This window comes from Gavialis gangeticus, unplaced genomic scaffold, assembly GCF_001723915.1.
Source record: "Gavialis gangeticus isolate Ggan-Ray unplaced genomic scaffold, GavGan_comp1, whole genome shotgun sequence".
NCBI lineage: Eukaryota > Metazoa > Chordata > Crocodylia > Gavialidae > Gavialis > Gavialis gangeticus.
Window position 1 is genome coordinate 29,531,834 of NW_017728998.1, and position 13,137 is coordinate 29,544,970.

General features: G+C 43.1%; 1 protein-coding gene across 3 annotated transcripts in view; it reads right to left on the reverse strand.

The window, feature by feature from the left end:
• The window catches only part of SIAH1 (siah E3 ubiquitin protein ligase 1), a 36,033-nt gene that overhangs the window by 14,249 nt on the left and 8,647 nt on the right, over nt 1–13,137 (reverse strand). The window contains exons 2-3 of one of the 3 annotated variants that reach the window (XM_019505667.1): nt 10,859–11,086; nt 8,893–8,989 (exon numbers count right to left, since the gene is read on the reverse strand). In XM_019505667.1, coding sequence (XP_019361212.1) covers nt 8,893–8,983 — 91 coding nt within the window. In that variant the 5' untranslated portion in view covers nt 8,984–8,989; nt 10,859–11,086. Of the gene's footprint in view, nt 1–8,892; nt 8,990–10,858; nt 11,159–13,137 lie in introns of those variants that run through there. The other 2 variants (XM_019505668.1, XM_019505670.1) reach the window with 2 other exon arrangements.

The window sequence follows — 13,137 nt, forward strand, 5'->3', positions numbered from 1 at the left end:
AAAAAAAAAAAAAAAAAAAAAAAAAAAAATCACATACCTGGCAGATGGTAGAGTTAACATTTCTGCTTGAGCCTCTCTGATTTCACAGTCTGTCTGTACAGTCATAAGAAGAAATTGCTTACCTGTAGTTCTGTTTCTCTGAGATCACTAAAACAGTGATTCACAACCATGGTGCTGTGGCATCCCTTTAAGGGTACTGTAAAGTGCCACATGGCACCACTCAATATTAGCACTATTAGATGTACTACATACAATCTACAGTATCAATGATTCTCAACCAGGGCTCCACAGCACCCTGGGGTACAGCAAGATCTTTTTAAGGTTGCCACAGATGCCCCTCCCCTGTGTGGCCCCTGTGCATGCTCATCTGTGGCCAAGCAAGCAGGCATCTGTGTCTGTCTCTGTGGCAGGAAGGTGGCATGGATTCTTCCCTCAGTCTGCTCTGAGGCTGCTGCCACTGCCCAGCCAGGTCCAAACGAGGTCACCGCAGTCCCTGAAGACACGGACAACCAGCTCCACATCAACTCTATCAAGGCCACCAGAGCAGCCAGCTCCAGGCAAGTCATGGACTACCAAACTCTGGGTTCAGTGTCTGCCCCCCTGCAGATTCAGGCTTTGCTACCAGTCCCCCAAGTGAACCTTCCCTCTTTACTTTGCCCCAGGCAGAGGCCCCAAGGCCTGCCACCTTTCAGGCCTTGTGTGTCCTGCTGCCCCATCCCCTTCTCTTCCAAACCCCTTGGCATCCTCCAACTTGTCACATGTGAAGCCTGGCACCTCTGCCCTGTTGGCCAGGTGGAGCCAGGTCCTGCCCACAAGCATTCCCAGGCTCTACCCAGGGATAGAGCCCTTCACCTAGAGTTCATCCTGGGGTAGCTAAGGGGAGAAATTAGCCTGACAGTTCCCAGACAAGACTTGAAGCCATATATAGAGAATCCACGCACCATGACAGGAGTAAACATGTTCTGGGCAGGACAGAGCCAAGGGAATGCTCCCCTGCGGAGGCCTAAGGGGGTGCATAGTATACTTATATTATCTGCATATATCATCATGCAATAAAATAATCAATTATTAATTGTATCAATATATTATTTATAAAATATTCATATTACAATAGCTTTTTAAAATAGAGTGCTGCTAAATTCTGAAAAGAGTCCCAAAAGGTTGAGAATCACTGCACAACAACCCAAAGATTTTAAAATAGGAATCTACAGGGTCAAAAACATTCTGACAGCAGGGGTCTTCAGAGTTCTTTGCAACAGGCAAATTACTCTATTTTTCAAGGAGTCAAGAAATGAGTGTAAAGTAGATGTTGGCATATTCTGAGCAGTTGCCAAAATATTCAGACAGTTCCTTTAAAGTAGGTAGTGCGAGTTCCCCAAAAGCAAACTAAATATAAACATTTCAATGAGAAAAATATGTAACAAAAGTTTCTCCTGGCAGAAAAGAAGGCTGGGTCCTGTCATATTAACCTGATGAAAAAATCATGCTAGAAACTGAAGCCAGAATACCATGCTCTCAAATATGCATGAAAAGTCATACAAAAGTCTTCCTGAAAACCTGACCATGCATTAACCAAACTAAGCAGAACAATACCAATTAAAATTCACACCACTGTTTCCATAAACATGGGGTCTTGGGTCAGAATATCTTTAGAGGAGCTTCCCCACTACAACCATCATGTACACTCCTGACGTAGAAGTATGGACAGAATCCTACTTCACTTTACATGGAGCCACAGAAAAGTAGGGCTGGAAGGGACCTCAGAAGGTCAACTAGTCCAGGAGTCAGAAGCCACAGGATGGGCCAAAAAGACGGTAAATCTTTGCCCCACAGAGCTCAAGCCACCTGCACTTTCCCTTGCCATACATAGCCAGCCCCTCTGCAACAAGGGGAAGTGCAAGCATGAGAGCAGCAGGAGGGCGCTGCTAAGGGGACAGGTGGTTTGGTGCACCAGCATGCCACCCAATCCCCTGGGCCAGGTCAGACCTTCCCAGGCTGTAGGCTGCCAACCCCTGTTCAAGGCAGGACCATTCCCAACTATACCATGCTACAAAAGTATTTATCTAACCTATTCTTGAAAACTCCCTAACTCACAAACAACCTAAGTGTAATCCCCAAAATGCCACAAATAAAGCAGGGGGTCAAGGGCACTGTCAATGCCCTGAAACTGCAACAAGGAACAGCTTTTAAATACACTCTCAAAAAATCCAAGGAAGAGGACCATACCCCCACTACAGAAGAAAGCTAAAACCCCTGGACTATGCCAGTCTAACTGTGGGATAAAATTCCTCCCTGACCCCAAACATAGTAATCAGTCTGACCTTCTGTAGAGGAGCAAGGAGCTCGAACTAGGAACCTGTGGGTTTTTTAGTCCCAGAAGGACCATCATGCACACCTGATCAAATCCTCAGCCTTGGCTGGAGCTAACACTCAACACTTCTGAAGAAAGCAAAAAAAACCCACAAAAAACAGGAGGAGAAAATTGCTTTCTTATTACCATGCAGCAACTGGCAAAACCCAAAAGCATGGGGTAACAAAATACCCTCTACAGCCAAATGGCACTTACCCAGCCTTCCCATGCACTTATGTAGTTATGAACTATTCTAAACACAACATGGATGTGCAAGTGCCCACAGCTTGAGCATATGCACTAAGGTATGTGCTGGCAGGGCAGGTATAAGGCTCTGCATCTGCACACCAAATCAAGTATAAGGACTACATTTGTAGCTAGGAAAAAACAAACAAAAAAACAAAAAAACAACAACAAAAAAAAAAACTATGATCCATGATGACACGGATACCAGAGAAGGACCCTCCTATGTTTTGTCCCATTGCCTAGCAGCTAGGGCACTTGATCACAAAGCTGAAGACCTGTTACACCCAGACAGAGTCTTAACCTATACATATCTGACTTCCCAGCACAGTGCTCTAGCCAACAGGCTGTAGGTTAGGCATTATTTAGGAGAGGCACTCTCCAGCATTCCTGTTGGAACTGCCCCCTGGACATCAAATACAGAAAGACACATGGGGCCAGGAGGAAGAGAACAAGCCAGAGGGTGTGTGGTTCAGTAATGCTGTGGGGGGGAGGGGACCCTGGGTTCTAACCTGTGCCTTTATTCCCAGCAAGACAGAAGCTTCCTTTACATATGCTTTCTATACATGTTATCCAAAAAAAAAAATACGAAAATGAAAAGAGAAGAGGCTCAGCTTCAAATGCAGGGCTGGAGTGGGGATTTGATAATGCCTAACCTGTGGACTGATGGTTGGAACAATCGACCTGAAAGTCAGAGAAAGTAGGTTCAAATCCCATCTGGGTGAGGAGAGAGGCCTAAAACTTAAATCTTCCACTTCCTGGGCAAGTGACACATTGGCTGGTCCATCCTCTGTTTTTGAAGGATTTTGCAATTTGGACTCAGGTACTTATGGACATGACCCTGCCAGCCCAGTGTGCAGCCAATGTGCATGTTCAATAGCTATGTGGACATTTGCCCAGCCACACTGCAACATGGAACAGGAACACAAACTGCATAAAGTGCCAAAAATGCCAATCACATGGCTGGATAAGTGCCATTTGGGCACAAAGTGAAATAAGATTTTGCCCTACGTATCTGCCAAATTTAAATTCATGATTTTCTAAAAAGCTCACCAGTGGGCAAAAATCAAACACAGACTACTTTAACACACATTAGAGGTAGATGCTTCAGAAAGTTGCCACCTAAAACAGTTTAATATATAGAATCATTCCTATTCATAATTTGGATTTTCTTAAAACCCTGAGTTTAGGGAATAAAAAAGCTAGACTTCAAAATGGGGAGAAAAGTTCTCCACTGCTATCCTGGTAGGTCTCCTTAGAGTGCAAAACAGGGCTGTTCAGATTCCCTGCGACCAGGGTCCACACTTCATATGCCAATCATATCACAGGGCGGTATGCTGTGCTGCACCCCACCATGTAGGCATCTGTGATGCATCTGCAATGCACCTCCCCTCATCCACATGGCTGCTGGCCCCTTACATGCTGCCAGTTGGGCAGGCCTGTCCTGAAACAATGGACTTTGTGACAAGTAAATGCCACCAGAACAGTGGTGCTAAGCAATCTGGTCCCACAGGCCAGATGAGTGACGCAGGACCAGCCCAGAGTGACACCATGCAGCAACCCATCCCTGCACTCTGCCTTGCTGCATACCCTCATGCACTGACTAGGGGTGCACCAATAAAAATTTTTTTGGTTGATACCAACAGTATCCAGCACCACTGCTGCCCACCCTGAGCGCAGCCCCAGCTCAACCCCTTCCACAAGGAAAAGCCCAGTTTACAGCAGCAGCCTGCCCTCACCCTGTGCACAGATCCAGGGGGTACATGCCCCCCATGCTTCCCCCGGTGGGTGCATGCAGTGGCAGGAGCCCCCCCCTTCCCTGAACAGTCCCCCCCCGTTCTCCCCAACGAGCCACTCATGGCTCCATCCTGCACCCCATCTAAACAGCGCCTGCCCCTGCCCCACTACCTCACTCACCACGGGGGCCTTGATCTGCCACCCCTCCTCCCCCACAGACTTAACAGCTGAACGCTGTTCTCCAAGCTGGCCACATGCGTGCTGTGGCTGTGTGCATGCATACAGCATTTATCGGCTTCATCAGCCAAAAAAAAGAAGTCCATTGCCAATAATATAAACTGACTAACAGTGCTGATATGATACGGACCGATTTATCGGTGCACCTCTAGCACTGACCCAGCCATACTTACCAGGGAAGTGGAGGCAATAACTGTGGCAACTTCCAGAGCCACCACAATGCTGCCACTACTCACCCACCACCAAATTTCTGGACCCATAGGGAGCCCACAGGCTGGAGGTTGAGCATCACTGCTCTAGAGCAGGGGTTTTCAACCAGAGGTACACGCCCCCCACCAGCTCGTCAACTAGCCACCGGGGAACTACCCACTTCGACTGGCTGCCGGGGACCAAAAAAAGGTTGAAAGTCCCTGCTCTAGCGGAGACTGCCTTTTTTCATGGTCTGCCATAAACACTGCATTGGTCTATAACTATTTTGAAACAGATTTAGTTCACAAGGCTTCCTGGAAACCTGACCACACATTAACCAAACTGAGCAGAACAATACCAATCAAAATGTGCTTTATTAACCCATCATATAATAAAATCTAGGCTGCATAGCCATTTTTAATTATTTCTTGTTTGTGTACTATGCCAATTTTCCAATCCTTCGAGATATCACTTTTTCTACCCTTAATTTAGCAGCTATTCACTATCTTTATTTTAAAAACAAAACAAAACCCACAAAACTAAAAAATCTCATGGGGTCCTTATTACCACAGTATATAAAAAAAATCCACAATAATCCAGAGCTAAACATACTTCCCACCCTCTTCACACCACTTACCCAATTCACTTTGAACATTTACATTTTTCATCCAGTTATACAGAATGGTCCATTACCTGCTCCTGGGACTGGTGTATCCTGCAATTTCATAGCCTTATTAATTGACCCACCACTCTCCCCCACACCAAGTAACTGTTATAAAATCTCAACTTTGAAAATTTTCATGGGAGTTAAAGCTTTCTTTAAATGTGGACAACAAATGTCAACAGTTTCACTAACTCTAGACACACCAAAACCGCAGCAGAAGTGTAAATTTTAGCCCACCCATTTAAGCAGGTTAATGAAAAGACCAACAGGTAACACCATTTCCATGCCAAATTTTAACTAAGTGTGGCTGATTACTTGTGCTGCATGGATAAACCTTACCTACTATGCAGTTATCAGCTAGTAACCACGCCAGCTATTCAGCCTGCCTAAGAGTGCATTATCTTTCTGTAACTAGATAAGCAACTAGGACTGGGGTTTTTTTCCCTTTTTTTTGGGTGGCAGTTAGGGAGATTACCTAGTGGTCAGAAAAACCTCACCAGATTTAACCGATCTGGCTACTCCTACCCTTCTCAGCTGCCTATCCAATAGCATATAGTACGGCATATTGCACTATGGACTGATGATACTACTATATATAGTTCCTCTAGGTATTATATCCTGTTGAAATGCAATTAGAACCCATACAGATTTTCCCAGAATGCACACATGCAAAACACAGCTGCATGGTAAATGCAGATGCACAAAAAGTGCTGTGTGAACACAAACTGAACAGCATGACACAAATCAGTTAATATGACCCCATGTAACTGAATTACAAAAAAAAAAAGCAGCAAACAAACTTGATTAAAATTTACAATGTGCAAAGGGCAAACCCTCACCATTACTAAGTTAACATGTTGTAGGGTGCATTCACATGAGCCCGCATGTGACTGTTGTGGTAACTCAAAGAAGTATGAGATGCCACAAGAGGCACACCACGAATGAAAAAAAGTGTTCCTTGTGCTGCATATTTGCAGCGCAGACTAAATTTGATACCAGGAAATTCCAGTATCAACCAAAAAAAAAAAAGCCCCTGCTGAAAAAAAAGCAGAGCAGGGTGCCCTGGAGCATACCCTGAAGCACTGGAGGCTAGGACCTCCAAGGAGACAGTCTGGCACCCAGCCAGAGCATCTTTATACCTGCCCCCTTTCCCTGCTGCCCCAGCGCTGGAGCAAATAGGGGCAGCGCAAGCCTGCAGCAGTAACCCAGATCCAGGGACTGTCCCCACTAAATAGGGACCATTGTGGGGGGGAAAATGAGACACTGCTTGGGAGGGGTGGGTCCCCCACCTGCACCCCTCCTCCCTCCCCCCCACAGCAGAGGACATTGGGCACCCAGGGCCTTCTCCTGGCAGAACCCCCTGCAGTGCAGCAGGGCCCCAGCTGCCTACGACCCAGCACTACCTGTGCCACGTCGCAGGCCTGACCCTGGCTTGGAGGCGTGTCCCTTCATGCAGGACCAAGCCACTCTTACCATCATTCAGGCTCCTTGCACAGCATGCATGGGCTGTGCGCCAGACTGGGCCAGGTCCTGCCTCCATGGAGCCTGCCCAGCTTGACAGTGTACGGGGCACTTAGAGGCAGGACCTGGCCCAGCGCATGGGCCCTGTATGGGGAGCCAGGATCCCAGATGACAGCAAGAACAGCTTGGTCCTGCCTGAAGCCACACATCCCTGGTTCAGGCCAGACCCGCAAAATGTGGCACACGCAGTGCTGGGTCTCAGGCAGCCAGGGCTACACTGCAGGGGGTCTCTGCCAGCAGCAGGCCCCAAGTGCCCAATGGCCGCTACTTCTCTGGGGGGGTCTGCGCACAGAACTCCCTGCAGTGCATGGGGCATGCGTCCCTCTGAATTTGTGCATGGGATGGAGGCAGCATGGGCTCTGCATCCCACTGCCTTGGGAGTGGCAGCACCTGGCAGGCAAGCTAACTGACACCTGATAAAAACTGTGATGACTCCAGATTACATATGTAAATAAGGTACACAAATTCTGTAATTCAGTCCCAATAAATATTAACCAACTACTTCCATTCTTCATTTTCAATGGTGACAAAGTTAACCTGGTTCAAAAGTATTTTCTCCCTTGTCTGAGAGAAATGCATCCTTGCTAATGCGTTATTACATATTTGTTTTAAAGTAATCAATATTTGTCACTTCTACAACATGTACCTCTTAGCTATATAGTTTCCTGTGCATAACCAACTATGTGTAAAGAGAGAACATATAGGCAAGATGGCTAACTAAAAATTACTTTCAACTGCAATGCTGTCAAATGAAGGTATATGGCTTTACTAATAAAATTTCTCTCACTGGGACAATACACCAATTAAGAAAGCACGCACAAGATTTTATGGGTCTCAGATATGATATTAGGAAATACAAACGAATAACTTTGCAGCAAAAATGACCCCACATTCAGAAAAATAATGAAAATTCTTATCTATTTTATTGGGATATAAATTTTGAAGCACTACTATGACTGCTGAAGAGCCTTTGTTTATATCACTTACTCAACAAACAGTTAAGGACCATAAGGAGTTACCTAGCCTCACCTATTCCATTTAAAGTGGATTAAAACAAAAAGGAATATGGCCCTCTATGCCAAAAGAAGAGAGTCCACCTTCAGAGGGTGTAGACAGAAGTACAGCTCCCAGCTGTACTCAGAACGATTTTTGCAAAGCATTTCGAGTAATGTTACCTCAGAGCAAACAGAAGTTCACTGTTGGTTTCGGGGGGTGGAAGAGAATCTAGCTGTGGGCTGGGAGCCTGGAGCCATCGCATCAGCCAGGGCTCTCTGCCAGTATTCACAGTTTGCAGAACAGGAGGGGGGAAAAAGTCAGCACAGGGAGCTTATTCTTGGGGCTCCACAGCTGGTGCTGAAGGGTAGGGTGGGTGAAGTGGAGCCCTCCTCCTCCCCCACTTCAGAGGGGCTCCAATACCCCTGCCATACCCTCCAGAGGAGCTGAAAAACCCCCAAACTAAACTCCTCTGCTCCCTTCCCCCCCCTCCCATTCTGAAAACACTAGCAGGCTGGGAACTCCCCAGACAAGTTACAAAAGACACTACATTTTGAAACGTCTTCATCTGATACCTTGTGCAAAGAGGGATCAGATTTTCACCACATCAGCCATTTGTGAAGCTGTTCATTTGTGTTTGGTCACAGCTATAAACTATTTTCTGTGGCTAGATCAGGCAAGAATTGTCACTTCTGTTTGCACCCAAAGTTATTCTGGATCATCTGCTGCCATATTGTCTGTGACCTGACTAAATTTACCACCCCACACCCAGTAAAAGTAATACAACTAAAAAAAGAAAAAAAAAAGAGAGAGAGAGAGAAGTGGGGACGGAGGAAAATGTATTTTCATTCATTGTACTTTAAATTTATTTCAGAACCTGAAATGCAAGAGAATTTATTGAAGATTTCCTTTAAAACACTTGAAAGTATGTTATGGGAGGTTAAATAAATTGACCTACCTTCACCTTGTATTTCTCCTACTACCTTAGTGAGGATACTGCCATTATCTGACATCTCCACGGTGCATACTCTTCTTAAAACAGTGTTCATTACAGCCTATGGTTAGAATGTTTTCATAAAATCTCAGCCAAGTAGCTTGACAGCTAGTATATTAATATCCATTTCCTATTTTTCTATTGTTCTTCAGCATCTCCTGGCAAAATTTAGGGAACACAGGTTCACACCTCTAGCATTTTAATAGCTTCTCTATTATATCAACAGTTCTATGAAGGTTCCCCTATCCTTTGATATGAACTCTAACACAATATATTGTGAGAGGCAAGGATTTCTTACGGTGATACCTTAATTAGACAAATACATTTATTGAGATGATAACTTGTCTCATTTGAGGAATTTCTATATCAAGACATTACCAAATCATATCTAAAAAGATGCCTTGCTATTCTTAAGCCTATTTGTGCACACATTTATTTCAAAACATAAAAATTCTCCCATTCTCCCCTCACCCACTGCTCTGTAATAGATTGTGTGTCTATCTGTTTTTTTACTTCTTCTACAAGAACATACTTTACAACCAATTTCCAAGTTCTTGAGAATGTGACAACCATAACAAAGAATAGACAAGTGATGTCAACTTTTAAATCTGAAAGCTTTATATTGGTCAAAAGTTAATGTAAAGCCAAAAAGTTCATAACTTATTGATTCCCCTAGAAATGTGCTCAACTCAATCAGATACTCTGCACTCAACTTGATATACATATTTAAAAAAAAAAAACCTTCAGCTGCCACACTTTATTTGGCAAGAAACATTAAGGCACAGATCTCACCTTATATGCTATGCCAGAACCCACACAAAATTTGCCAAAATCAAGGTAAATTTGATAGGGAGAAAAATATACACTTCTGAGATTTATAAAAAAGACTGCTCCAAAATATTTAAAACTTCCTCTGCATAATAGCTCATTTCCCCTGTATGCACTGAGCACTCAGAGCTATAACAATATTAAAATCAGGATAACCTTCCAGTAGCAAATCTAATCAAATAATTTCTGTAAACAAAGGCAGACAGTTACCACATACAAAGTGCCAGGCATAGTGTTGGTTGCAATACAGGGTATCTGTACACAGTGACAATGTATAAAAGGCAACGATTGCAAAACAAAGATTCCCCAATATCAATGTATTAACTATGATTCCACTCATTTTTAACTAAGAATCTTAATAATTCTGCAAGTAGAATAAGTTTATCAGAAAAACAAACAAACATTAATATCTTATTCACTCTAACAAACTAGCAATCAGAGTAAGCCTTAGAACAAACTATATAACTTTGCTCTTGAAAGTCACAATTAGAAGCCATAAAGGTATTCTTTACTAACTAATAATACAAGTTGGAAGTTTTAATTAAGAAAACTGAATAGATGTGAAAATTTGGGAACTGTGTGTTCCCCATCTCATTTTGTGAAAATCATAGTGAATGTGCCATTTTGAGGGTAACCTTGATTATGTCCTTCACTGTATGCTGTAACTGCCATATGGTATTGCATCATCATATCTGTGTTTGGGCTAAGGGTGTGGCACAGGAGTGTCTATCTTAATCCAAAAAAAAGACCTCAGTATGGAATAAATTGAGTTATTCAAGAATATCTATTCCATTTTAAATACCTGGCCTATATTAATTCCAAGTACTTTTCACATATATACCAGCTCAAAGAAATGGCAGTGTAGTAGGGGAACTATTGCCAGAACCAGACAGCTAAGCAGGAGGAACTGAAGGACCTGACCCTGCATGATACTGACTAAAACCCTGACTAATCTCAGGCAGGAGCGAGAACAAGACTGTGTACAGTTGTTACTAGTTTTCAGAGATCTTTCTCCTGTACTGTCTAAAAATGAAATGTGTGTGAATTTAAGAAGCTCCTTTGCCAACCCTTTTTCCTTATTTTTGTTCTCTGTATCACATACCTTTGAAGGTTTAAAATACAAACTGTAGTTCCAGAGTGAAGGGAGCACTGAGACGAGTGTAATGAAGGAACTGGGGACTTGGGATGACTAATGCACTGCTTCATAGGTCTAACTGGATGGCTGGATGGTGCGGTCCCAGGTGCTAACAGTCATCAGACCCAAGCACCACAGAGCAGGAACAGTGCTCGGTCGAATCCTTGGACCCCGAGATTTATGGGACAGATAAACCTAACAGCAACAGACTGGTGTTAACATAAAACAAGCTTAAAGTATCACAGCCTAATCTAAATTACAATATTTTAAGTCATTTAAATATTTTATATTTGCAATCAACATCTATTCTTAATCAAAGATATTAGCCATTATTATTATTTTCAGAATACAAAAAGAATCTAAACCAAACAAGATAACACAAATTAGCTGATAATTTTAGAGATGCCTATACATTCAAACTAACAATTAAGAGCATTTATTCTTCAAAAATAGCAGTTTAGAAGTAATGTTAAAAATCTTTTTTTCTTTCATACAACTGAAAGAGGGGGAAAAAGGACAAATTGGAAAGATTTAAATACACGTTCGTCTTGTTCTTAAAATACATTTTTCTAAGCTTCACATGAACAAATCTCTACATTGCTTAATACATCTAAATACACCTGAAAAAAAATGTTGGCATTTGCTGTGAAATGAAAAGAAATACTTCCTTATATAAAGAAATAGCACACTTTGTATCTGGCTGGTATGCAACAAGTAGAATATCAAGACCACTTCAGTAATTCCTATTTTAACAAATGAACACTTCTGCCATAAAGATGAGGATATACTGGTATTTCCACATCCCAGATAGTTTTAAATTCTTAAGCACTTCATTCCTTTAAAAATTTCTACATACATGTACCTAGTATTTCTAGCTGCCTGTCTCCGAGTTACCAGGGCTGCTGTTTAACCCACTAAACTGAGGTTATTCAGGTAACTACGATTTTCTAAGTCCTGAGCGCACTACTTTTGGAGTGCTCTTTTAGTGCCTGCTGGGTTGCAGAGCATGCTTCCCATAAATTAATGCTGTAAAAATACAGCATTTCCTCATAAATAAGAGGAGACAAAAACTCAACTGCTGACTCCTTAAGACTACCAACCTTATCTGGAAAGTTTCAGGATTTCTTGAAACCTAAAGGTCATGCAGTCAGACAAGTTTCTTGCAGTAGCATTAAAAAGTAAGATCTAATGATAACAGTGCTTGCGAGACCTGGATTCATCTCCCTATTCCGTCACAAACTTCCTGTGTGACCTTGGGCAAGCAGCTATACGTGAGGTGCCCATCAATAAAATACAGATTCCTGTCTTACTTATATATCTGAACTATATACCTATACCTGAGGTGCCCATCAATAAAATACACTTTCCTGTCTTACTTATATATCTGAACCTCCTTGCAAGAGACTCAGATGCTAGAGCAATTGGAACTGTAAGACAAAAGTATAGGAGTCTACATGTTTCAATATATTGGCAAACTGAACCTCTAAACTTTTTAGGTCCTATTCAAAACAGGCCCAGTTAAGCAGTAACCCAAAGCTACTGCCATTTGATAGTTTATGCTAGTGGTGCTCAACCCATGGGCCGGAGCCAGCTCCTGAAGAGCCTGAATCTGGGGGAAAAAAATCAGTGACAAGCAGCTCAGCCCAGTGTAGCCATCACCAGGTTCAATAAATACAGCCATATAGACTATGAGAAGAACTAACACGTTTTACTGGAAAGCAGTAAATGAGCCTCCACAGCCCTTTAATTTTTCTAACTAGGTGATACCTAACTGAGGGACCACCTTCAGATTGCAAACTCTTTCAGTCTCCTGTTACGCAGCATCTCTAAATTCTATCAATACAACTGCCATCTTAACAATAATTAAGAATGTCAGTTCACACAAAAATCAATTAACCCCCAAATCCATTAATCCCCAACAGAAAGATTACTACCACTTCACCCTGGAGTGAGTCTTCACCACTCACTTTCCTATTTTCCCTCTTCTGCAGCTCTTAAGTCTGAGTTTTTCAGGTTTCATTTTCTTATCAGACCAATCATAGAATCATGGAAGTTGGGTCGGAAGGGACCTTGTAGATCTTCAAGTCTGTACCCCCCGCCTGGGCAGGAGAAAAACTGGGCTCAAATGACTCCAGCCAGGTACGCATCAAGCCTCTTCTTAAAGACCCCCAGGGTAGGAGCCAGCACCACTTCCCTTGGAAGTTGGTTCCAGATCCTAGCCGCCCTAACTGTGAAGTAGTTCTTAC